This window comes from Micropterus dolomieu, linkage group LG15 (genome assembly GCF_021292245.1).
Source record: "Micropterus dolomieu isolate WLL.071019.BEF.003 ecotype Adirondacks linkage group LG15, ASM2129224v1, whole genome shotgun sequence".
Lineage (NCBI taxonomy): Eukaryota > Metazoa > Chordata > Actinopteri > Centrarchiformes > Centrarchidae > Micropterus > Micropterus dolomieu.
The window spans coordinates 16917159-16944904 of record NC_060164.1 but is presented as its reverse complement, the minus strand read 5'-3'; the positions used below and the strand labels follow the sequence as shown (position 1 = coordinate 16944904).

Genomic DNA, 27746 nt, shown 5'->3' with positions numbered 1-27746 from the left:
TCACAAGTCCAAAAAATAGATTTATTTGTGTGTCTTTCAAATATATTGATCAAATGTCAATAAATCTAATCATGTAAAACATAACCTGGGAACATTTTATAATTTAATCTTTCCAACACTTTTAAAGGTATAAAGAAAATATATCAATTTCAGTGCGCTCTTATACAAAAATATACACTCCAATCAGTCATTATCTGAGTCCCTGTTTTTCAACCATTAATGTCTCCAACAAACCTTTCAACTAAATCCTCAGTCCTGACTACATTAACATTTACTGTAACCCTCGTCCCAATCCCCCCCTCACTCCGACTCTCAGGTTCAGATGATGCATTTGTTTTATATATTTAAAAATGTTAATTATTTAATAATTTGTATTTAGTGACCGGATAACAGCCAGGGGTCTGAGGTTGGCTTGATTTGTGTAAATAATCTGCCATTATTGCATTTTATGAAACACTGAAGCGTTGACACAACATGTAACACATATAGTCCTCAGTACAATATATTCCTCAAAAGACAAAACACTTAAGAAACTACACCAGACACTCGACTAACACAAGCAATGGGAAAAGATGCAAAGTGCAATTTTAAAAATTCAGCAATTGCCAATTGCTTAAAAATAGATTTTCTCTTAAAGCAAAGTTGCCCCTGGAAAATGTTTGAATGCAAGCTTCTAACTAAGCAAAGTAAACTTAATACACCCCCAAATAAAAGTCTTGTGTTACAGAAACACTGACCAGCAGCTAGATCCTACTGAAGCTGTTTTAAAGACACCGATGCATTGTTTTGGCCGCTTTTATTTTCTCAATTTGTCCTCTGACTTTTCTACACATGGCAACAAAAAGGAGCATTTTGACTACTTGCATCGCTACAGTTGAACATCTAAAAAAATAAAAGGAGTAAAAAGAAATTCTGACATGATCCAGTAGTATGTTAGCACTTTAGCCCCCGATGGCTCGACGGCGATGCTTCTTATAACGACCAATCACTTCATTGCCTGCAGTGTATGGGGAAAAACAGGTGTATTGATGAGTTACATGTATGTAACACTTTTTATGTGGTTTGGGAACATTTGACTCAAGTTACCTGTATCCCTCTTCTGCACTCTGTGTGGAATTTGCATTGTGTATAACCCTGGTAAACCCTGGGGTCCAGGATCACCTGTAAACATGCGAAACATTCAGTTGCTCCACTAAAACTGTTATGCAATAAGCAGTAATTCTTTCATCAGCTCTGTTTAAATGTACCTTTGTCTCCTCTGGGTCCTGGGTACCCTCGGTCTCCCTTTGGTCCAGGGCTTCCTGGAGGGCCAGGTATGGTGCCATAGACTGCGCAGAAAGCAGAAGCACAGATTCAATCGTGATGAAGCGACACTTTCCAGCTACACTTACAAGTGTGGATGGTTTTCCATTCCTGTAAGCTTTAACCTGACACAGTATGTGGAAAATCAAAACTCTGTCTCCTCACTTCTGAAGAAGTCCATGAGGTCAGCTGTGATGTTGCCATAGGCGGCGAAGACGCGGCTCTGACCAGGTGGTCCAGAAGGTCCGGGTGGACCAGGGGGGCCTTGAATCGCTCTGACATTTGTCCTCAAAGGACCCTCAACTAGATACTGCTGCAGCAGGCCTTGATCTAGAGCAGGGTTGTTAAATCAAAGCATTGTAGTGACAGATTTACACTTCTCTCATCAGAGGTGGAAGAAATAGTTCCTTTAAGTTCCAAGTTATCCAGTGGTAGATAGTGTATAAACCAATATCGACTAATAGAAGGGCACAGGATAACTTACTGAATCCATAATAGCACGCCCCTAAAGTATTATGCAGTTAGAGCATATCTACCAAATTGAAGTAAGATATAAAAATGTGAGTGAAAAAGTTTAGTAATATTAACTTATCATGTTGTTCTATAAATAAAGGAGGGGTGTTGGGATGACCAAAAAAAGTTTACTCTACGTTTGAGGGCTGTAATGGACTCACTCTTGATGTAGTCAGTCACTTTCAAGGCCACGCTGGAGTAGTCCAGCGTCTCTGCGAGCTTGTTGACGTCGGTCTCTCTGTGCTCAGAGCCATAGCGAGAGTCGCCCTGGGAGTAGCTCCGGCTCTGCGTGTGGCTCTGGAAGTAACCCGAATCTCCACGCTCTCCTTTCTGACCCCTTGGTCCTGGAGGCCCTGGTTGTCCGATGAAGGAACGACGTACACTGTCACCTGTTAAAAAAAGTAGTTCGTATCACCTTCAGGTTTCACGGAGTTTAAATGACTACAGATACTGATCACACGACTTTCATCTGTCTGTGCGCGATGTTAGGAGCTTACTGGTTAGATACTCTTGAACTTCAGAGCGGATGCTCTCCCGAGGGAAGTTTCCACTGTAGGAAACTGATCCAGAGTTACTGCCTGGTGGACCCTGTGGTCCCGGTGGACCTTGAGGGCCAGGAGGGCCGGGAAGACCTCTGAACTGAGAAGAGCCTGAAAAAAATTCAATTTAACATTATAGTCAAATGTTGTGCAACCCCATTGATGTTAACAAGGGGGGATGGTAGACTACAAAATAGGGAGTGGACAAATACACAACTGTCAAAGACCAGAGAGTTAACACTTATAATCTAACTGAATGTTAAGCTACATATAGGCAGGCTTTAATGCGGGGATGTTGTGTTGCGTTACATTTAAGAGTAACTTCACAACTCCTTAAGATCCTTGTTTGTGCTGACCTCCAGCTGTTTATCTTCTCACCTCACCACAGTAATATAGAAGTGAACTAAATGCAGATGGACTTGAATGTGTTACGTGACAGACATGATTTGAAACATTTTGTTTTGAAAGATTAGTCTGAAAAGTGAGTTTGAAAGAATTCAGAATTTGGATATTCAACCTTTTAACCCATTAAAAATTTAAGGTGAAAGCCTGTATAAAAGAGGACTGTAATGTTATATTCTGTATTTATGGTTAGTGATATTTCTCTTTTGTAAAATTATTATTTTTATAATTATTTTAGAAGAAAAGGAAGAATGTAATGTTTTGTATACATGGTATGTGTGGTGATGTATTGGTCACAATAAGGCTGATACAGGAGCATTTAGAGAATGGTTTTCAGGGGTTTATGCTGCACTGTGCATGTCTCTGAAAGTTGTTTCCCCTCCTGTTGGTGACTTAAAGCAAACAAAATGGATATGCATCTGCAAACACACTGCCTTTGGTTGTTGTTTACATGAAATTCTAACTTGTTTTGATATCCACGTATAAATGTTTAATCCTGTTTTCAGTAAATATTCTCTCAGAGAGGCACTTACGACGATAATTAATGTTTAACGTGAAACATTTTAATGAGAATTTACTTATTTTTTTCCTCCTCTAAGTGTAATTAAAGCTTTCATTTTACTTGAGGGTGCTATAGATAATCTAAATATATATAAATATAATGTAATCATTATTTTCATTTGTGCTGTACTGTAAACAGTGCAATAACGTTGGTTGTAGGTTGCGGATAGATAGTTGTGTGTTCAATATGGACTCATTTAACCTGATTGTTATTGTAATAACAAGTATTATTAGTGAAGAAAGAAAACATTATGTTCATCTTTTCTGGCAGACTCACTCTGCAGGTAACGCTGAATTTCCTCCAAGCTGTAGCCACGACCTCCTGCCCCGTACACAGTGGCAGTGGAGACTCCTGGTGGCCCCTGAGGGCCTGGAGGGCCAGGGAGCCCTTGGACACCCGGAGGACCGGGAGGGCCACTTTGTATGGCAGAGCTAATCCAGGAGCGGAATTCTGAATCTAAGCAGATGAAGAGACAAAGTAGATGAAGCGAGTGAATTACTTTTCTCTGTTCTTGGAGAATGAGCGCTGTGATATTAACTCTCCAGGTGAAACAACCAGCGTCTGTTAACAGGGAACGCAAATAAAATGACTTACTTCTTATCAGTGCAGAATAGTCAATTGTAGTGGTAGTGAAGCCGGAGCCCACTGCAACAGAAGGCCCAGGAGGACCGGGTGGTCCGGGTGGACCTCTAGCGATGCCTCTTTCTGAAAATGACATTAAAAGCAACTTGATTGATTAAGTCCAGTCACCACTTTAGGGGGTATTGGGTTCTGTTAGTGCAACCTGTGCTCACCATTCATGAAGTTGAAGACATAAGTGGCTATCTCCTCCGCACTGTAACTGCCTGAAATTCCTCCTGATGTCCCTGGTGGTCCCGGTGGTCCTTGTGGCCCTGGTTGTCCTGACAAATATCTCCTCACATCGTCTCCTAGACAGATCACAGTAGAGAGACATAAGTGCTGGAACTTTTTTGTCATCACAGTCAAATGAGATGATGTTAACAAATACAGTGGACTGTAAATATGCAGAGGGCAGTGTGGGTAATTTATGTGTCTGTATTGTACTTACTCTGAAGCATGGCGATGAGACCACCGACCGTCAGGGATCCAGAGCCAGGTCCAGGAGGACCCGGAGGTCCCGGAGGGCCCTGAACACCAATGCTGAGGCCTGAGCCCGAACCTGAAATTGCACAACACGGTTGTGCAAGGTTGGCCCCCATTCCACTAAAAGTATAATAATATACATTCTGGGGAAAAGCACAGGCTTACGTTGTATGTATGCAATGACGCGAGTAGAGATGTCCTCCATAGAGCCTGAGAAGGTTCCAGGGATTCCTGGAGGCCCAGGTGGACCTGGAGGTCCGGCGATAACAGCCAGTCTGCTTCTACCTTCATGGAACAAATAAAACATGTCTTTACTATGTTCTCCTCCACCCCTACCAACAGCCTGTGAGCTTGCTTCAGGAAAAACTTACTTAGATAGTCAGTGATGTACTGGTGCATCTCACTAGAAGAAGCAAAGGAGCCTGGATGGCCTGGAGGACCAGGAGGACCTGGGGGACCAGGAGGGCCTGAGGTGACTGAGATGGAGCCTGAGAAAAAAAATACAAAACAGATAGTGGAGACCCTGAAGAAGCCATGTCTAAAACTAACGTCTAAACTACTTGAGATAAAACAACTTTGTGTTTCATTGTAAAGCGAAGTTTTAACAATACAATAACTTATAATTAATTTTTTCTACCTCTTGAAGAACCAGGAATACCTGGAGCCCCAGTGTCCCCTTAGAAATGATAAACAACAACAAAAGCATTATCTTCACACAGGCAGATACAGTATTTACTCTGAAACATAGACAATTAAACGTTGACAGCATTCATAGAGTTTGACGCGTTGGTAGGTTTACCTTTAAATCCTTGTGGTCCTGGAAGTCCAGGAGGCCCTGGTGGACCTGGTGGACCAGGGATCCCGTGTCCTCCGGAGTAAGTCACTGTTAGGAATAAATATATATACGTTTAAACATTAAGCTCGCTCCTCATACACCCACAGTAAGTGTGTCTTTTTAACGTGATTTAGTCTGATTTGTGTTCGGATGCTGACCCCTCTCAGAGCTTCCTGGTCTTCCTGGGGCGCCTGGCTGGCCTGGTTCACCTGAGACACAAATGAAATGTCGCAATTATTTATGCTGGGAGGCTCACAACTATCTGCGTTGTTCCATAACAGTCACCACAGTTAGCAAACACAAAAACAAATGTTTGGTGACAATTCAAGAAAGACACCTTACCTTGGTATCCCCTTGGTCCAGGAGAACCTAAAATAGTGATGGAGATGTTGTAATAAAATGCAACTAAAACTGAAAGACAGGAAGGATTCTTTAAATGATGCATTTTGTCTTCACAAAATCTGATCACCTGCTGATCCTTTAGGCCCAGAAGGCCCAGCTGGTCCAGGTGGTCCTGGTGGTCCGGTGTAATACGTGCCTGTGAGGAGAGCAGTGTTGAAATGTTTTCTGTTTTCTGCTAATTACACATGTAACCCACATCAAGACAGAGCACAAGTTTAGGTTCAGCAGATTTAGATTTAGGATCATACCAGAGTTGGATGCAAAGCCTCCAAAATCTCCTTTGTCTCCCTTGGGTCCTGGTCTTCCATAACCTACAAAGCAGAGAAATAAATGAAGTTTGATATAAATAATGGATGAGCTTCATATAATAAACAAACACACCGCATGATCCGCTCGTCTCAGAGTCCATTTTTGGACTTAGTGGATTTACTTGCCTGGCTGACCTGGAGGCCCAGGCGGTCCTGGAGGTCCTTGTCTTGAATCTCCTAAATAACATTCAACAGTCAGTTACGCAATTTAAAGAACATTGTGAGTTTGACTGTGGTCATTCTCCTTTGCTGTCAAACAAATCCCGCAAAATCATTGAAGTCTTTGCTCACGCTGCAGCAGGACATGTTGCGTCTTATTTACCTGGACGTCCAGGAGGACCCGGTGGGCCGGGCGGGCCGGGTTTTCCTGATGCATCACTGGCAACAAACTGCCTGGAAGCTGAAACAAAAACATAACGTTTTAAATAATGGACAGTATTCTGATCAGTAGAGAGGGATTTCCTGTTGTAACATCTGAGGCATTTACAGGATAGTGGTAAACGCTAGCATGTAAGTTAACACAAATAGAGAAGCGTGTAATGTCAGTTTTATTATTTGTTAGCATTAGCCACCTTATGCTACTGGTGATACCAGACAAAGTAAGGCTGTGGCATCTGCAGCTGGGTGTACTGAACTGGATTTTATTGCTTATGAAGAAGATTGTGTAACTTGTTTTTTCTTTCAAACGTTACATGGTCTTGCTATAAGTGTATACTTTAAGTGTGTGATGTTACACGCCAGACCTCTAAATACTGTATGTCTCACTCACTCACTCTCACCTCTGTCTGAGCTTATACTATCAGCCGTTCTCACTGTTATTCCTGGTTCTCCCTGAGCTCCCCTGTCACCTTTAGGACCTGTGAAGACAAACAACAGTGTCTATGAGCTCCCGAGGGCTACATAACCAATCTAAAAAGCTTTGTTTTGGGAGCAAAACAAGCACGGTGACCTACCAGCTTGGCCAGGCAGACCAGCAGGGCCAATGGGACCTGAGGAGGGAAGTAAAGAAACACCAACACTTTGACGTTACCAGGATAAGTATTGCAACTACTGACATGGTGTAGTTATTCAGGGCTGAGATGCAAGGTCTTCTGGCTACTTTCCAGTCATTAAAGGGTCATACCTGATAATCCTGGAGGTCCTGCTGGGCCAGGAGGACCAGCAGGCCCAGGTGGTCCTGGGATACCAACAGAAGCGGAGCCAGCTGGAAAATAAAAGTGATGGTCAGATATCGAACTATAGTCTTATCAATAATGTGTTAAAATATAAAATGTGTCATGTTCTGTTACCAGCGTTGATGATTCTTCCTGGTTCACCTGTTTCACCTAAAACAGACAGACACATGTTACATCAGATGCACAGATTAGTAGCAGGTGATATTTCTCTGCTGCAGGTCTAGGGAGGTGACCTTGACAGTAGCCATACCTTTCGGGCCAGGCTGTCCTGGATTCCCTGGTATCCCTAAAAGCAAGACGTGAGTCCATTTTTAGTGTTGTCAGCTTTAAAAGCAAATAATTTACACCAAGGGGCAGAATTAATAATCGAAGGGCGATGTGTGTGAATAATCGATGTGTTAATACTAGAGTCGTACCTGGTGGTCCTTGAAGCCCAGGTGCTCCTACAGAGGGGGAGATATTATGAATATATCTTGTCATATTATCCACCGATGGTAATGGTAAAGGTTAATAAAGCTGAAGATCAAGTTTCATAAGAGTGACATCAGGCTCAGTTTACCTTGAATTCCATTATCACCAGGAGACCCAGAAGGGCCTCTGAGTCCAGGGGGCCCAGGAGGTCCTTGATCACCTGAGGGATTTTATGTACTCTTGTTACTGCCACATCAAAATCAGAAATTATGTTATGTTTACACAGAGCCAGGCTAGTTGTTTCCCCCTGTTTCCAGTCTTAGTGCTAAGCTAAGCTAACATGGACGGATATGACGGTGGTATTAATCTTCTCATCCAACTCTCTGCCAGAAAGCAAATTTCCCAAAAAGTCAAACTGTTTAATGTAGTTTGGAAGCACAATACAATAATCTGAGTGTCCAAGAATCAATTAATTATCTGAGGCTGAAGGTCCTGTGACTCACCAGTGGATCCTTTGGTTCCTTTCTCTCCAGCTGGCCCTTGTAGACCTGGTAAACCAGAATCACCTGAGGAGTGGGACAACTGGATCAGGAAACTATACATATACATATCACTAGTAGGCTACATATCATGCCAATTTGTCAGCGTCAAAAATAGTTTAATTCACAAAGCTGTACTGACCTGGCAGACCTCTGAGACCTTTGTCACCCTGTTCACCTAAAATAAACATTACTTAGACCAGTTAGAAACAGTCACTGATCCCACAAGTCCTAAAAAATCCTGATTCAGTTACAAACAAACCTTTAAGTCCTTGAAATCCAGCAAGCCCTCTGTCACCTGCAGAGCGAGAAGAGTAACTGTGAGTAAGATCATAGAATATAAAATAAACTAAATTAACCAGTTCAGTGTCTTTAGCAACCGAACAAATGTCCGCGTAATCTACCTTTAGTCCCAGGTGGGCCTGGTTCGCCACGGAAACCCTGAGGACCTGGTTGGCCTATAACAAAACAAATCCCAGGGACTAAGTAAAAGCACCACTAACATTGTTTTCAGTTGGTGCTGGTAAATTTGAGATAAAATGTGTTTCTGGAATCACTGTACTGAATGATAACAGGGAAAACTGACCTGGTGGTCCAGAAAGCCCAGGAGGTCCAGGTGGGCCTAGAACAAAGATTATCATTATAAGAATTATTAAAAAGGAAAACCACTGTTTAACAAGAAGATTATAAAAGCATCTGGGCACCTTGAATTATGCTAAACAAACACATAAACAAAAAGCTAACATTGGAATTAAAAACTAACACAGTTAAGAGTGTAAAACTGGGAATTGACAGTGATGTTATATTTTCCCAAAAGATGCAGTAAAATAGCACTTTTTCTTTCTTTTTTATAGGCTACATTACTGACTGAAATTAATTCATCCATGCTGTGTTGATAATCCCCAATTGATCATATTTTAACATAAAATATATATATAAATAATTGTAATAGCCCACAGCAGAACAAGAGGAAAAACAAATGAATACACTTTCAAATTAATAAAATATAAAAAAAATATATGAATAAAATGTGTTCCTAATACAATGAAGCCCAACACACTGTTTTACATCAATGCACCAGGAAAGATCGTAGTACTGTCACCCTAAACTTCACTAGTGTCCTGTTTATAATCGGAAAAGTAACTCATTTAAGGTTATCAAAAGAAAGGTTAAGAAAGAAACACACACACAAAGTGCTGATTGTGACTTTAGATTATTTAGATACATTTTAGATAATGAAGCATTTCTAACACTTTGTAACAGATGTAAGTATTTATGTATACAATTAGAGAGTTAATGATTTTTTTACGAGGAGGGGTGGGAAACAAAACATAATTTTGCAAAGCACTGGTGCTACTGAAGCAGTGAATTAAGGCTGTTGCTGTGCTTGTAATTTAAGTAACCATCATAGAACATTTCAGAACAAACCAATTTCACATCGAACATGTGATCAAACGTCTGTGATATGGTGTTTTCCAAAAAAAGAAGCAGCAAGAATTTAATATGAAAATTGTTTATGTTTAATTTTTCACCATTTGAGACATTTTTACTCTTAATTACTTTATGTCTATGTCAAGGTAGTGATCTTCTTTGCTTTTCACTGAACAACATGGAGGCGACTCTATGCTGCCACCTGGTGATGTTTGTAGTTCATCCACCATGAGGTAATAAACTGTTACAGATGCACCTTTTGTCAACAACTGAAACCAATGGTACTTTGATGATAAAAACATTAGACAGCTAGATGTTTTTGTTTTGTTGAAGTTCTGTTCAATGATCTCACCTTTTGGTCCAATAGATCCCACAGACCCAGGAACCCCAGGATCTCCAGGAGGACCTGCATAAACCAAACAAACAAGATCTTGTAGTGACGCAATGTAAATATTTATTAGTATCACTAATAAAGCATTGAGTGAACCTGAAAAAGCCATAGGTGAAACTTGAGGTTCACAATAAACATAGTAAAGTCATTTCAGTGGCTTGTTTTTGATTTTTCATTGCTGAATCCTGCCACCTGTTGTTGCTGTGCATGGGGTATTTCTTGTTTTAATGAAGGTCCGTTACTGCTGGGAATTTGAGCCATACCTCTTTCACCTTTTGCTCCAAAGCCTGAAGGTCCTGGCTCACCTCTGGGGCCAGCTGGGCCCTCACGACCCCTCATACCTGGCGGCCCATCCAGCCCGTGATCACCTGATCAGATATAACACACAGTCACTGTAAATGAGCTAATCAGTGTACTTGCATCATGTATTTTGAACTGAAGCACCCTGTGTACCTTGGTTTCCTTTCTGTCCTTTCGGACCCTCGGGGCCTGCATGTCCCATCAGGCCCGGAGCACCTGAGGTCAAACGTCACAGTCAGAAAAATTACATTACACATGATAGTCCTAAGAAAACACAAAATACTGTTAAAGACTCAAGGAAAATCATTCCTCACCTGGAGGTCCAGTGAAACCAGAATCTCCTGTGACAAGTGAAACATACATTTGATTATGATGAGAGTACGCAGTAGCTGAGAAACAACAGACCAATAGAGTTACAACTGAAACATCTGAAAAAGATTTCTAGCAGTAAGTGATTTTGCTTCGCGACCTTTAGCTCCAGGGTCCCCTGAAAAAAATATAAAAGAAACATAAATTAACATAAGTTAAACATGCCTAAAAAAAGGGTATATGATTAGATTTTATGAAAAAGTAAAAGTAAAATGAAATTTTACCTTTAGGTCCAGGAAGTCCTCTCTCTCCCTGCACTGACGATACTAGTAAACCTGAGATGGGAAACAACAGTTCAATGAAAATGAACATGTGTATGTATGTGTTTGTGTGTGCGTGGGGGTGGGGGGTGTGGGGTGGGGGGTGCAGTACCTTTGAATGCCTGTGATTGCATTTCAGCTCTTAAGATTTGCTGGATCGTCGTCTGAAGAGAAGTGTTTTCAGTGAAGTCGGTACCATCGGCGTCAGTATTGACTCTGTTGTCTGTCAGTCGACTGGCCTCAGCATTTAAGACAGAGTTCGAGGCCTCCAGGGTGGCCACGCGATTCTTCAGCTTTCTCACGTCCTCAGCTGAGGAAGAGACATTTGGTAAGATGCACATACAAGAAGCGCACGTTTAGACAGCGATAAGAAATTAGTCTCATTCAGCTTTTTGATATTGTACAGAATTTCTCCTTCTTTCAATGTAAATGTCATGATTATATGTTTATCATTCACTTATATGTAAAGGACTTTATGATGCATTTATATATGCAATTGTGGAATATAAACAAAGTTTCTTATTGTTTTTCTTAATCTTATAATTATAACAGCTTTGCATTCAGGAAAGACACTTTTCCGATCTAAATGAATGCACATGAATGCACCATTCAGACTGACTTTTCAATCAAATGAATTTCCCAGCAGCTTTTCAAAAGGAAAATAGAAATAATGGATATAACTATATAACCAATTCTTGTTGAATGAGGCAGGAGGTGTATTTAAAAATATTTTATATACAGTGTAAGGAAAACACCATATTATTTAATTAATAAAATAATAACAAGTCATCCTACTTATAATAAAGCTAAAACAAGGCAAACATTCAGCTGTTCAAAACAAAATAGAAAAAAAGCTGTCTGACATCAAGACATATACACTATATTTAAATATAAAAAATAACACAGTAAATGATTAGATACATCACTGATCAAAGTCAATAACCCACATTGTCATTACTTAATGTGTAAGGTAATGTTAACTTTAGTATGTAAATTAATGGGTATCCAGTTAGCTTGTAGTTCATTACTACCCTTAGTTAGTCTCTCTGAATAGCATCTTTATGCCTGTTCTGCAGTCCAGTCGTCACTAACCTTTTCCCACCACATACTGCCAAAATCTCATTAGCTAAAGCCAAACAGTCAAAGTAACACATCTGATCTCTTTTGTCAGATCACTCAAGAAACACATTACTGTAAAAGTATGAAAACCTTGGTACAGAGCAAAGTCTGACAACTGCCCAACAGAAAGTATGTTACTGTGGAGTCGGTTAATTAGACAAGCTTAAAATTTTAACAACTTTTAGCCGATATTTGTTTCAAATCTGACAGTCCCTGTTTGCAATGGATGTACAGACAACTAGCACTGTATTACTTTGACTAAAACGTGATGATTCTGAGGCATGTTTTGGAGTTGTAAGAAGTGTCGTCTGAGCAAAGCTGATCAAATTAAAATTAAAATTAAATATCTTGATTCTGAACTATCATTGAAATCACGCATTGATCGTGTCTTACGTAAAGTCAATTTAGGAATCAATATTTTACATAGATCTTGAAACTGCTATACGCACAGCGTCCATAAGAAACTTGCCTCTCAACATATACTCCCGATTCCTGACTATTGTGATGCTGTCTATCAAAGCGCTGTAAAATCTAACTTTATCTGGCTTTACAACCATAGGTGTCATTTACACTGGGGACGCTGGTAACATGTCCCCACCACTTTTTGAAATGGCTGATTTTGTCCCCTTCACTTTTTAAAGCATAATTTGCTAAAAAAAAAAACAAAAAAAAAACACTTGCAGTTAAATAACAAATGAAAATGCCTTTAGAAAGGTTTATTTGCACATTAAGAAAACATTTAAGAAGAAACAAATGTGCATTGTCCAAAAAAGTAACTTAAGCTAAAAAACAAACAAGCTACTGATTATAAGATTGTTCAAACGTTCGTTATAAAGTGTTTAAAGATCTAAATTTTCTGGGGGAGGTCCCCCCAGACGCCCCACTCATACATCTCTGCATTGAGGATATCTTTAAAACACTGTTTAAGGATCTTTTGGGCTGGTTCTTGTGAACCTAATATTGCGTAGCGTGATGTCTCGCGAGCTAATCTAATCTGAGGCCCTTTGTCCCCACCACTTTTCAACACAAAGTGACGCCCTTGCTTACAACAGTATTCTGTACCCAGTATCCAGTATACTGTAAGTTTGGCACTCTGCTCAGCTCTATTTCTCCGTCCCTCCTGCTAAGAAAACAACTGGCTTTTAAAAAAGCTTTTTTGTTTAAAGCCCCAGCAGATAGGAAGAATTTGGCTATGATATAAGATCCATATCTTTTGTACGTTTTGTACGTTGAAGCTGTCTTTTTACCTTGATGCGCTGCTCCTGTTGTGAAGCTGTCACATTGTGTATATACTGTACTTGAAGTTTATACCTGTGTTTTATTTGGTGATCCACTCACACTCTACTGCTTATCTAGAACTGGCCAGTTTTGGCCAACTTTTGGTTGTAATGTTCTCTAGATTTTCAATATTTCATATTGATAACTGTTTTTACATTGTTTTTATGTTGTGATTTGTGATACATGTTAGGATCCCCTCCAAAACGAGATGCTGCATCTCAAAGGGTTTATCCTAATACACACATTTGAATATTGAATACCTCAAACCAGAGGTTGCAAATGTTTTTTTATCTAGACAAATCCATTCCAACAACTTTCCTGCTGCAGGAAAACAAACTCTGAGTCTCTGATGTCATCAAGCAACAATTTCTGGAGCTGCTCCACTCACAGTGAATGCCAAACCGCCGCCTTTATGGCAGCGGGACAGTACCCAGAGATCAGGTTTCCAGGGAAAGGAATACATTTACTGTCTCACGGCTCTTAGCAGCAGTGTGAAATAATGCTCACTAGCCTGTAAAAGCTGAAACACACATTTTATTGGTTGAAAAATAGTCACTCCCAGGAACTTGATTGCAGAGTAGCTCCAGAGAGTCTCTCATGGCTCCTAAGGTTTTATCTTTAGGGAGATTTTTATTTATTTTTCCCTATTGAATCTCATTGTGTTGTGTATACTGCGTTGACCTTACCCAGTGCAATGAGCCCAAACAGGAGTCCCAGCAGGAGCAGGGAGAGGAGGAGAAGACCCAGCAGCCATTTCCACCAGGAGCAACATGCGTCAGAGCAGCAGCATAGCCCGCCACCTCCGAAGATGCCACTGTCCCTGTGGATCTCTGAAAAACAGAGAGTAAGAGTGAAATCCTCACTTTCAAACACTCAAATGTTCATCGTCATGTAACAATCTACACACATGAAATTAAAAATACCTGCATAGGTGGCTTTGTCTTTCATGACAACTCCAGATGACCCATCTGATTAAGGAATAAACAAACATCAGTCATTTAATTTCACAATCAAACTTTTTTCTTCTTGGAGATGTTTTTTAAGACCGCTCACAGTAAGAGTTTCCTGTCTCCGTCTTCAGCGGCATCGTCTCACTGTAACTTGAAATGAGCTTCTCTTTCTTTATTGAATCTCCTGACAGCGACCCTGTAAAATTATAAATGTTTTTTAAAACACAACTTTTGTATATTTATTGTGTTTAACAACACCACACAAATATAATATATCTATACCAACAAAGACAAAAAGTGCATGCAAACAAAATTAAAATAAGTGTGCATACAATTAAGAAAACATCTTCATTTTAAAGAGAGAAGAAGAAAAAATTGTGAATGCTGTCAACCCTTGTTAATAGGCACGTTGGTCTGCTTGTAGAAGGTCTCCAAGACAAGGAAGACGTAAACCAATACTTTTAAAGGTGCTAGTACTTCAGTTCCTGATCTGATTATAGTGATCTATGAAAGCTAACCATTACAAGCTAAACACTTTTAATGGTAAATTCAAATTCACTTCACGCTACTTTGGCTTTTTCATTAAGAAACAGAAATGTGGGATCAATGTTGAGATGGGGTAAAACAACCAGAAGGCAGAAATTGTTATAGTTTACAATTCGTCAGTGGGATCACTGGGACTTCACGTCCATTAACAGCCTCAAAATCAAGTCGAAGTGACCGGTATCAAGGTTGCATGGTACGCTGGTATTTGAAATACAATAAATACTGTATAAATGTGTTTTACGTGGGTTGGGGCCAGAAAAAGTAGAGAAATTCTATGAAGGAAAGCAAAATGTCAGCGTTTCTCCAGCGGTAAGTAACTGACTCACCTCCTCCAAACTGAACGCTGCTGCTGCTGGTGAACTGCTTCCCGCTGTCTTTAGCCAAAATGAGCATATCTGTGTCCCTCTTGGCTTGAACGTTCTCCTTGTCAGAGATCAGGAACTTATAGTCTTTCTTATATGAGTCATCAGTTTGGGATCTAGTGGCTGACAACAAAAAGAAAAAAAGACAGGAATCATTTCAGTTTGAGTTGAAATGTTGTGACTGTATCTGCAGGGAATTTATACTATTGTGGACTTACTTGTAGAGACTCCAGTGCTTGTGACACCACCATTTGACACATTCTTCTGAACGCCATAACCTGTAAATAGAAGCACACACACAGATAAATGCTCATATAATAAAGGTGATATTTTGTATTATTATTACTAAGTGCAAAATATTTGAGAGTGTCAAGATATTGGGGGAAACTGTCAAAAAACATGCGGCTGTACCTCCTAGGCTAGCGTTTACGTTAGCTCCGCTGGTGGTGAGCACACTTGTAGTGGTAGGAGCCAGATTATTCTGAAAGCCGTAAACTATAAACAGAGATGTAAGGTTTGATTTGATTAAATTACATAAAATCTTACAAAAACACAAACATGACACACTTGTCCTAATATTCACAAAAACAAAACAAAGAAAACAAGAAAACAAGAAAACAAAACACACATGATGCACAAAAAGACAAACATTTTATATGATAATAAGTTATAAAATAAAACAAACTCTAAGTAGTAAATGTAACACAATCAAGTTGTATTAAATATAAGCATGACAGAATAAAAACACTAAAAGTGAATAATTCACTTATATTAATTCAAAAATCTAAAGATATTCATATATATATATATAAGTTATTTATATGGCTTTGTTCTAAAACTTTGTTTAATCTTTGACAGGAAGTCGCGATTTGCATATTAGTGTTGTAGCTTTGACGATGAGAGAAACACATTATTTGAACAATAATAATGGCTACTTTTAAGTAACTATTGAGTAAGTACCAAAGTGTGCTTGTTTGCTCATTTGTATATTTATTCATTCATATTTATGTCCACACACAGTACAAAACCATCACCAAAATATTCCTTCCTACATTACAACACGACCACATTTCACCTGCAGGTGACGGGTAATATTTAAGGGATGGTCTCACCTGACAGGGACGAGGGTGAGGTGAGGCCGAGCGGCGAGGATCCTCCCGGCATGTTGTTGGTGCCGATTTGGTACGTGTAGCTGCTGGTGTTGCCAGCAACCACCGTGGAGGAGGAGGGCAGCGTGGAGGTGGACCAAGAGAAAGATGGATGCGTAGCATCCAGTGTGTCATACTGGCCTGATCCCACACCAGTATCATACTGGGCTGATCTCACAGTGGTGTCATAATGGGCTGATTTTATACCAGTATCATACTGGGCTGATTTAACACCAGTATCATACTGGGCTGATCTCACAGTGGTGTCATACTGAGCTGATTTAACACCAGTATCATACTGGGCTGATCTCACAGTGGTGTCATACTGAGCTGATTTAACACCAGTATCATACTGGGCTGATCGCACACCAGCAACATACTGGGCTGATCTCACACTGGTGTCATACTGCCCTGATTTCAGACTGATGTCATATTGTCCTGAGTTCAGACCAGTATCATACTGGCCTGATTTCAGAGTGACATCATGCTGGCCCGATTTCACACCAGTATCAAACTGGCCAGTTGTCAGACTGGTATCACACCGGCCTGATGTGTCAATGGTGTGGAACCGGCATGATCTCACACCAGAGCCAAGTGAAGACGAATCTGCAGGAGAAAAAAAAACACAAAAAGAAAAATCTAGAAAGACTCTCTTATTTAAAGCTAACAACAGTTTGTGCCTTTAATAGTTTATCATTGCATTTGAGTCACAGAACTAAGCAACAACAGATCCCTCAAAAAGCCAGAAATAAACTTTTGTCTATCTGGATCACAAAAATATTCTCTCACAAGAAGGATAAAGATTTTTGACGAAAATTTTCAAACTTTCTAAATTCAAATGAAGATGGTTAACAATCATGTGACAAATCTCCTTGCTCAATCAGTGTAACATTAACGAAAACTCAGCTTTAATTGTTAGGCATATTTATGTGTACTGATGTCATTTTCTATTATTTTATACTTCCATAATAACGTCTTGATATATGTGTTGTCTAAAATGAGCAAGGAGATACTCTCATTTTAATTGTGCAACAGGCAAACTATTTTTTGATCCAGATGAAGAAGAGTTTTTCAGGATTCTGGAAATACTATAAGTGTGGTACTTGTTGTTAATTTCTGGGTTCCCAAAGGATTTGTCTTTCAGAACACCAGATGCTTAGCTCTGTGGCTCGAATGTAATGCAAATCCACGCTAGGCACAAACTGAGGCCATTTTAAACAATTTACTGTATGAGTGCTTGTGTGTGTAAAGCTGATGACACACAGAGCAACTTTTAGAGCAATCATGCAGGGCAACGTTGCCGTCAATGATAATGAGTAAAGATTACTACCGTAATCCCCTTCCCCCACCACTCCGCCACCCGCCCCGCACCGGCCACTATCCGTTCAAAACATGGTCGGACTTGCCAGTAGCAAGATTGCCCAGCAACATTGCTCAAAAAGTTGCCCCATGTATCATCAACTTCAGGGTATATACCCGACTGAGTGGCCACAGAGATGGTCTTGGTTTCCACGCCAGCCTTTTTAGGGACAGGCAGGGTGATGGAGGTGTTGGAGGAGCGAGTGGGGCTGACGCTGCTGGAGCGTCCCTTCAGCAGCTTCTTCACGTCATCCAGCTCCGTCCCTGAAACACCACAGTCACACAAACAATGCTCACCAAATACAATACTGCAATATTCTACCTAATATTTAAATAGTCTAAATTATTTTACAATACTTCAATAAAACTGCGGTACTTCTAAGTTCATGGTACACTTACCCCGCTAAATGTCAACAAAATATGTTGTATTATAAAATCAAGTTGAAGTTACCGGTATTAAGGTTGCATGGTACGCTGGTATTTGAAATAGAATAAATACTGAATAAATGTGCTTTGCGTGTGTTTGGGCCAGAAAAAGTTGAGAAATTCTATGAAGGACAGAGAAATGTCAGCGTTTCTCCAGAAGGCGGCGGTAAGTAGCTGATGCTGCTGATGAACTGCTTCCTGCTGTCTTTAGTCAAAATGAGCATATCTGTCATATATATAGATATATTGTACTTTTTACTCAAATACAAGCTTCCCTGTGGGCTCAGAGCTGTAAGATGCAGTGAAATGCAGCAAAAAGGGTTTAAAAATGGGGGGTTAAAAGATTGAAAGTTTGTAATGACTTCCTTTTAATTATTTTACCCCCTAAAAAACCATTGCCATATAAACTGCATAATGCCTAATAATACAGATGATGCAGTCTGCATTTGGCTAATGTTCAGGGAATTAAGGGGGGAAATCTACCAATCAAATGTGTTCTTTCAGCTTTCTTGTCCATTTTAATTAGATTACTTCAGAATGTAAACATAATTTTGACTATTTGTATAATTTATAGGAATTAAATGTATCTCTTTTGTGCTTAGTGTCTGTCTGTTCGCCTACTATTAATATCTATGTGAGGGAATTTTCCTTTTGTGGGTAACAGGTGAAGTATGGGTCACATACATGTCACGCTCAGGGTAGTTGGCAGATCTAGAAGTAGAATGACCTCTGCCTCCCTGGAAGTACTTAGTGCCAATGTCTCTCTCTCTGTCAGTGAACAAGACAGCTGCACTGATAGGAATGTGCTATTACAGTATATAGGAGCTGAAGCTTGGAGATATAGTGTGTTTGGGGTACGTGTTCAAATTTAGATGTTTATAGATTGACTATTTCCGCTTAGAATTCAATACATGTGACCTCCAGCTGACTAAGGTAATGCATTTAGGTCAAGCTTTTAGTAAGATGGCTACACATATTTGGGCCAATAAAGAATGACCTTGTATGAGATACAGACTCTATGGGTTGGCAAAGGGAAATATATTGTGGACCAAGAGGCAATCTTCAGATCTGATTTGGCATTAGACTGTGTTCTCACATGTGCTGCTGATGCGTCGCCATGGCCGAGCAACATTGAATGCTGTGTGACACATCCTGAGTTTCCTGAAAACTTCTTCCTCAATAATAGTTGACTCAATCACAAGAATTTCCATCACAATTTATATTGAATTCAATATAATACATTATCAAACAATTTAATACATTTAAAGGATGGGATTTAAAGGTTGCTTAACTATACCAAATCACATGAAAGTCACTAGTCAAATGAGATGAGATGGTAGTTAATGAGATTTTCTCCTCCACCATTATTGGATTTAGCTACTGCCTCATTTTGATATGTAGAAAAACTGAAAGAATTAGACAGCAAAAATCTGAAGTTCGGATCGATTCTCTAGGAAGAGTTTGTTTGCTACGGAGTATGGAGCGTCTAAATTGCTTTAACGTGCAAAGTTTTGAGAGTTTTCGAGCACGTTTAGGTCGTCAAAATGCAATTCATTTGCAGAAAAAAAAAGAAAGAAATGCTCTGGCCCTTATTACTAAAATTTCAGTTGATCAAAATGGATATTTTACAATTAGGCTGCAGATACCAGCTAGGGAAAATCTACCTTTTAGTTTTAGCTATCTCACAAACAAGCTTTTGCTTAATATAGCTCTCTTACTTTAGCTGTTAGCTGTCTGTTAGTTGTCTCTGGGGCACAGTGCAATAGGCTAATAATCAGTAAATAAAAGTCTAAAATCTAAACAGTGGCCATAATTCATACGTGTATGTGAGTGATAACACTTGTGTTCTTTTACTTGAGTAAAATGTTTGAATGCAGGACTTTTACTTGAGTATTTTCACCCGTGTTAAAAGAATTATTGAAGTTTTTAAGTAAAAGTGGCAGTACAACACTATAAAAATACTATTAAAAGTCATCCACTTTTATGTAGAAGTACATTTGCAGCAAGTATAAAGGTAAAGGGTACAATGGCTCCAGTCAGAGAGTTATTTGAATAATGGATCATTATTACTGTTGCATTACTCATAATACATTATTATCGCTATTTATCTACTACTTCTATATAATTTTATATACTGCTGGATTGTTTATGTTCAAAGTAACTATCACCTGTCAAGTAAACGTAGTGGGTTTAAAAAGTAGCCTACAATGTTTCCCCCTGAAATGTAGTGAACTGGAAGTATAAAGTACAAGTACCTCAAAATTGTACTTAAATGCATGCTTGAGTAAAAGTACATAATTACATTCCACTTTAGATTATTACCCCTTTGGATTGCTATTTCTACTTAAAGTAAAAGTACTAAATACTCCTTCCACCACTTCTGAAAGTGGTGAGAGAAAATTTGGGAGTTGAGGTTGGGTTAAGGTGGCACAGAACTGTTAAAAAATGTGGATTTAACAATAGCAGTTATTCACTTTAATCAGCAGGGGGAGCGAACAGCGTCTGAAAAACTCACGACTCTCCACTGTTTTGCTTTAAACAGGAGGTGCAGCACACAGTGACTCATGTGTGCCATTGTTGCCACCACAAATCAGCCCCTTGAACATGAACATGGTGCAAACAAACCAGATACTCATCGTTTAAATCTCACCCTTTTCTTTTTGCTAGTGGACTATAGACATACCTGCTGTCTGGGGGGAACTGCACATGTGTTACTAATTGAAATTTTCATGGAGGTCAACATGCATGTGAGAGGTGGAAGAGGGGGAGTGTCCTATGCGTGATATACTGAATCCTGAGCCAAAGCATTCGACAGCAGTGTAATTAAAAAAACATGCTGCTTCAAAGTGACCCTGCAGTAAAAGATATTTTGTTATCCAAGTGGTTTTTTGACTGAAGACGCTCAAATAAAGATGCTTTGTTGCTTTATGAGGAATTGCACAACCAGCAGCAAATGGATCAATGTGTCTCAAGTGGTCTTACATCTGCAGGCGGTGGGGGAGGCACTTTGTAATCTGGCTCTGATCTCGCTCTCTGGAAAAAAATCACAACACACAATGGACAAAGGAATCCTGATTTAATAAAAAATAAAGCCGGAACAATTTAGAGTCAGATGGTGCCTGAAATAATTAAGAGAAGAGGGGGGAAAACTAAATACCTCTACTTTCGCTCCTCCCTCTTGTGGTGCTGGAGCCTGAAAAGAAACAAACAGACATATCCTATGGGTTAAAACTGGAAGACTATTGTGTAATCAGAAAGTATTTAATGGCGTACAGATGTCACTCTAACTTACAATAGTTTCCATAATCTTTGCGTGTAAATTCAGGGGAGGAATTAGCACTGGAACTCCCTGGAAGAAAACACATAAGCAGCAGAAACATTGACGGCACCCTCGTGCACTAACATTTCCTTCACTTTTACAAGCTTCTGTTTCAGACACCCCTGATGCCAACTGTGCAGCGCTTGTTTTTATTAACAGGATCTCACCATCATATCCTCCCGAACGGCTGGATATGTTCTTCCTCTCCCGGAAACCTGGCGACAGGCCTCCTGACGAGCCAGCAGTCTGCGCTCTCCTGGCACCACCCGACGAGCTGGACCTGACTTTTGACACCGAGCTCACAAGATAACTGCCTCCGACTCTGCCTCCTCCTCCACTTCCGTACCCTTCTCCGTCTATGTAGCTCCCCCCGCCATCAACTCCTGAGGAGTCTCCTCCGAGGTAAACCCCTGAAGAGGAGCTGTAGCTGCTGGTGTTCACACCTACAGAGGCTGGGGGATAATGCATACAATTTATTTTGGATTTCCTCTCCACAGGGCAAATGCACAAACACAAATATGATCTATAAGCAGTAGTGGAAATACTTTTACTCAACTTTTTGTTGTATTATGATTATCTGACAGCTGTAGTGAATTTACACACAAAACTTATGATGAGAGTATGATGCATTATTATAGATTAAACTAACCAACACTATACAAAGTATTTTATATTAGTGGTGATGTTTTATTTTACAAGTCCCGGTATTTGGTAATAATTTTCTAGGAATTTTCTAGAAAGATCTATGAAATTTTGTACATATTAAAGGGAAAGTATAGACGACATTCTGAGACAGGTATTCATGTAGATGAGTTGGGTTTATAAACATTCATTGATTTGGAATCTTAATGACAGCAAAAAACGATCCATTAAAACAAAAGTAAATATTGATTTATTATTGGAAACTTTACTCTCCAGTTGTTGAATTTTATGTTTGGGCTACGGCCAGACAAATTTAAGATTTTTGCACGTTAAGCTGACATTCAGATGAATTTATAGTTACATATCACTTCCTTTTTTATCAAATAACAGGAAGCTATGGGCAGTGGTGGAGGAAATATTCTGATCCTTTACTTAAGTTAAATACCACACTGTAAAAATACTTCCATATATGTAAAAGTCCTGAAACATGCTACTTAAGAAAAAGTATGTGTGTTATCAGGAAAATATAAAAAGTCCTCAATGCAGACAAAATTTATGTTACAGCTGAGGTGGAGCTTTTAAGTATTTTATATAGGACTTACTTAGGACTAATTAATGATTTTTTCATTACCCTTTTTCTCAGTTAATCAATTGATCGATAGTTGGGTTTGTAAAACTTAGAAAAGTGAGAAAACTAGTGAGAAACGCTGTCACGGTTACCCAGAGCCCACAGTGACACCTTTACAATATTTGTTTCTGTCTAAATATTGGACAAACTATATAATAATAATATTAATAATAATAGTTACGAGAAAAATTCAGCAAATTCTCACATTTGACAAGCTGGAACCAATAATGTTTGGCATTTTCACACGAAAACTAACCAATCATGGAAATCGTTTTTCAGTTAATTTTCGAACAGTGTGCTCATTGATCAACTAACTGTGTCAGCTCTAATTGTATACAGGTATGCTGTGCACAATAATCTAATAGTATATGATAGGGCTACTCTATGCATTGAGTACGTTTACTTTTAATACTAAAAGTACATTTTGTTGACAGCACTTTTACTTTAGTGCCATTTTCAATGCAGGACTTTTACTTGTCATGGAGTATTACTACATTACTTGTGTAAAATATGTGAATACTCTCTCCACCACTACCTGTAAGTTTCTAAAAACTGCAAGTGAAAAATAATGATTCACAAGCCCAGAAATCAAAATGAGCGTTAAAAATATAAAGAGCAGCATCTCATAACTTGTCCGAACACACGGCCACAACTTCCTAATTTTGGATCATGAGTGGAAATTTGCTCTCACATGAAGAGAAATAAGTTCCACTGCTGTTCTGGGTTAAGACATTCTTCTCCAAGCCCAGCCCTCCAGCACTGCTGGACATATTCCTGTGATTTGATCCGCTGGTTCCCTCTAGCAACAAGAAGACACACAGCAAAACAAGGAGAAGCTGTTACTCATCGGGTACTTCCTTTAGAACTGCTCAGCTATAATTACTGCATTATGCATTTAGTTTACTGACAATAATTAAAGAAGGCATGACTGGATGAAAGAGACACTCACTTGGTGGTAGAGAAGTCAGTCTGGTCGTGGAGGTTACAGATTCGGTCACAACTGATGGCAGGAAAAAAGAAAGAGAATTATCATCCTGGGAGCTACTTGTTATTCAAACTTTTATATGTTAATCCCACTTGGCAGGTGTTGATGGACTGGCATGGTGATGACTTTTACACCTCCAGAGTTGTATAAATGTCACTTGATGATAGGCAGTGTGGGACTGGATGGATTTACCGCCATTATGGTGCAGTAGTAAAAGAATTCAGCACCACTTTCTAATAAAGGGCTTGTCAGCAATAACTAATGGTTTTGTTAATGGATAACAAATAATTAAATAGTGCTTTAAATATATATAAATATAAACCATTAATAAGAACACTGTTTGGGTTCCCAGGTTGATGTTGATCCTCCTCTAGCAGGTTGTTGCTTTATCTTGAGCTCTCAGCCATATCTCAATGCCTTCATTTGCAGATGTAGTTTACTCATTTGTCATGGAGATGGCTTAGTTGTTATCGTGAAAAGTACAGAATATACAGTCTCCATGAATGCCCTGGAATCTGTCCACTAAGTGGACGTTTGTGCTTGTTGTTTGCTGTTGGGTGTTTTGTTTGTTTTTGTGGTCAAACTACTATTTCCAAGGTTACTAATAAACCTTCCACCTCAACTTGGCTTTTACTCTTTGATAATTGTGCTGTGAACTTTTTTATGTTGTATTTTCTCACTTAAATCAAAAACTGTCTCCCCAAACCTGTTTCTTTAGAGGCAGTTAAACTCTTTGCTGGATATCAAGTTAGGGAAAATCATTAAATAAAGTTTGTGTAAATCATGTCATGGCTATAATGAACCGGTAATTAATACTAATAATCTCCTTCTTCCACTAGGAGGCATCTTGTTCTCCATCTGCAGCCTGTTGAGTTTTACTGGATTTAGTCATAGATAATGCAAATTCCATTTCCTCTTCATACTACCTCCTCGCTCCTCTTCTTCCTCCTCCTCCAACCTTTTAGGGACATTTGTTCGTTTCAGGGTCAAGGCTAAAAACTAAAGGTGATCATTCTTTTGCTGCCATTGCTCCTTGACTTTGGAACAGCCTCCAAAAAGGTCTCGAAGAAGCTGAATCAGTGCATAAAAGGCTTTTTTTTAGTCCTTCCTGAACTTTGTATATTGTGTCAAACCTTACTTTCTCACTTTCTTTTCTCTCTTCCGTAACTACTCATTTGAAAAGTGTTACATAACTTAAGTTTACTAACTTTCTTTTAGAGGTGACATAAAACAAGAGAAGAATGAGGGGACAACAAGACGTCTAGGTTGGCGTCAAACATATAATCAGGCGTCTCTTGACCCCGCCATCAAAAGATGAGCTGCTCAGTTATGACTACTGGAGGAAAACCCGAAGGATGACTTACACCCTGAGACCCGAGAGAGAGGAACAAAAATAGAAACCTGAGACCAGTGAAGGCATGCCAAGATGTTAGTGTTAGTAAACCCCCCCAAAACAGAGAGGCAAAAGCGCACAAGTATTTTGGTTCTTTAAAAGCAGACACTTAGCCAATCTGTCATTAAGCTTTGAAATGAAAGATCATATTTTTATGTTATGCCACAATGAGGTCTGTGGAAATGGGAAACTGTTTTATTTTGTTTAGATTTTGATGCTTTACACACAGTATTTGAGAATCAAATTCTTCTCCACTGCATTTGCGTGGCCAGAGCTGGCCTAGTGGGCTAGTGTTTTGACCCTTTAACTTGTGTTTTTTATGGTTACTTTGTCTTTTGGCAGCTTCATAACTTCATAAAAAAATTCAAAAATCTCACCCTTTTCTTCTGACAAGCCTCCTGAGAAGTCCATCTGTCTTGTTAACTCGTCCATCCCATCATATCTGGTGATGATAAAATGTTGACCACGTTCATGCATAGATACTGTGCCAACTGTCGTTAAAGGTCTGTTTATTCCTTGACTTGCAACTGCGGTTAGGCGGCATATTAGCAAACATTTGATGGGAAAATGTCAAACAGTTATGCCAGGAATGATTTGGGTTAAAGACCAGGCCGCTTGTATCAGATGTTTACTGCATCAATTTGAAATTTCATGCCACAGAAGAGAGAAAAATGTCATCACATCAGTCTCATGATCATATTTTAAAAGCCACAATCTAACAGCAACACAATTTCCTGCTTTAATGATCTTGATAAAAACAGGAATTCTGCAGTAGGACCAAGATAGATCAGGTATATAAGACATCAACCATACTGTGTTTAAAAACAGGTAACTTTCCAGACAATTAAATCTCATCTGAATGGTGAGAAAGGCCCCAGAAGCCATAACGCATCATCTATAGATCTCAATAGACATTGTATTCACTTTGTTTCTTTGAAGACCAAACTAACAAAAGGACAAAAGAGACCAGTGGATCACTGCACAGCTCTGACAAGCCATCTTCTCACCACACCCTGCCACACGTTTAACTGCATATGCTTGGTTTACTGCACACTTTGATTTAACAGTTTTACAGATACAACATTTTTAAAGGTGAAATTTCCTCATCGCCTAGGTTACTGAAATCAAAATCTGAAATCATTAATGTTTTTCCACTTTAAGCTCAGACTAAAGTACAATATTAAGTGAAAGTCCATTAAACAAATAGCCTATCTCTCAACAGCCTACATCTACTTCTTCTTTTTATTATAGCTTTTAAAATATCTCTGTTATAGCCAGTAACTGATCTGAACAGCAACTATGAAAGGCCAGGTCCTGTCTTATATTTAGAGGGATGTAAATAGCACAGCAACATGTAAAACTATCCTGAGATCACTATAACAGACTAATTTTATAGATATCACCAGATGGAAAGTGATCCCCAAACACGCCACTGGGTTTTAGAGACTAGTTCAGAAGTACTTGTATTTTTTTTAATAGGAATATAGAGGACTTTGCAGCTTCCATCCTACAAAGCCAATAAATCCAAACTATAATAGCCCCAAAAAATATCTTGACAGACCATCACCAAACTCCCAGAGTGCAGTTGTTAGTGCAGAGATGCAACAGCCAGGTGGGAAGAAACACCCGCACCATCCAGCATACAAACAACAAGTCTCCTGGTTATTCCTGCTATGTTGTTAAAAATCCATACCTTCAGCCAATTCCAGCAACAATCAATCAAATCCCGACTCCTCTCAAGATGGACCGACTGATCCACGGGAGGAGTATAATGTGATTATATGAAGTTGAGGCGCCGCGGTGGGATGTTCTCAAAGTCCTCGCTTCTTTTGTGCCTTTTTCGCTCAACTTTCCCAGGCAAGTCAAAACACTGATTTGGGCACCGGTCCCAGCCGCGCCCATCAGCACTGGCGCTTTGGCAGGCAGGTGTAGTAGACGGCACGAAAAGCTGGATTTTAAAAAGAAGTTGAAAAAAAAACAGCGCCTGAGGGAACCAATTAACTTGCCAGTCTCACCTCTGCAGAGACAGACAGTCGACTGTGAAAAAAGAAACGTGATGAACTCTTCCTTCTGCTGCTTCTGCTTTACCTCACCACTTTTTGAAAACTGGCAAAGTTTTTTTTGTAGGGGGGGGGGGGGGATTTGGGAGGTGGGGTCTTTTCTTTTTGTTTCTTTTTTTGGACTGTAGGAGTGCAGCCTTCCCAGTGTCTGCTAATCTATTGTGTGCAGCAAACCCATGCTTTTGCAGCTGGAACACATCTGGTGCGCACATTGGAAGTCGAAACAGAACATTTAGTCTAAATGGCTTCAGCCACTGTGTTATTACATAACCAAACAGCATTTTACCACATGTGCAAACACTTTTTTAAGGCAAAACGCATCATGCTATTCTCAATATACTTGTCAAAGTAGCTACTTTTAACCGACTTGCAGGTCTTTGCACAAAAGGCTGTTGTGCATGTTTGTGCAGCTGTTAAAGGATCCATGTCTGTTTTCCTGTCTCAATTAGGAATTTGATACTTTTTATGTGACACTGCTGATAATCTGAGGAAGAGGGCAGTGTCAGTTTTCACCACCAGCACCAAATCCATAGAGCTGTTTTTAACTGCATGATCATAATAAAACTTCTCTATCCATTCATTTGCATTTCTGCAATTTTGAGCCAAATAGGATGCTTTATTCCTCCACTGGCGCTTGCGGGCTGCCAGTGGGATCCCTCACCCACCACACCCTGTGTAGACATCCACC

At 39.5% G+C, this 27746-nt stretch overlaps 1 protein-coding gene across 2 annotated transcripts; it reads right to left on the bottom strand.

The window, feature by feature from the left end:
• Positions 1-7: 7 nt before the first annotated feature.
• On the bottom strand, positions 8-27062 carry col17a1b (collagen, type XVII, alpha 1b). 2 transcript variants are annotated; one of them, XM_046070947.1, is made up of 56 exons: positions 26692-27062; positions 25376-25440; positions 23570-23620; positions 23312-23419; positions 21518-21802; positions 21324-21380; positions 21189-21224; positions 21014-21064; positions 17723-17869; positions 16589-16852; positions 16211-16534; positions 15510-15593; positions 15317-15376; positions 15063-15221; positions 14294-14386; positions 14164-14208; positions 13927-14070; positions 10956-11153; positions 10808-10858; positions 10684-10701; positions 10529-10555; positions 10368-10430; positions 10178-10282; positions 9876-9929; positions 8679-8714; positions 8497-8550; positions 8355-8390; positions 8235-8270; positions 8057-8119; positions 7702-7773; positions 7559-7585; positions 7393-7428; positions 7257-7292; positions 7091-7171; positions 6921-6956; positions 6747-6824; positions 6290-6367; positions 6094-6144; positions 5908-5970; positions 5727-5795; positions 5600-5626; positions 5416-5466; positions 5222-5305; positions 5060-5098; positions 4794-4910; positions 4588-4707; positions 4388-4498; positions 4113-4247; positions 3913-4023; positions 3595-3774; positions 2313-2465; positions 1977-2204; positions 1468-1632; positions 1248-1328; positions 1087-1161; positions 8-997 (listed from the first exon to the last, which is right to left on the bottom strand). In XM_046070947.1, exons 2-56 carry the CDS (start codon positions 25428-25430, stop codon positions 942-944), a joined length of 5064 nt encoding a protein of 1687 aa, XP_045926903.1. In that variant the 5' UTR covers positions 25431-25440; positions 26692-27062; the 3' UTR covers positions 8-941. The 2 variants fall into 2 exon arrangements, with proteins under 2 accessions (XP_045926903.1, XP_045926902.1); XM_046070946.1 differs by having other exon boundaries at positions 16211-16852.
• Positions 27063-27746: the final 684 nt, after the last annotated feature.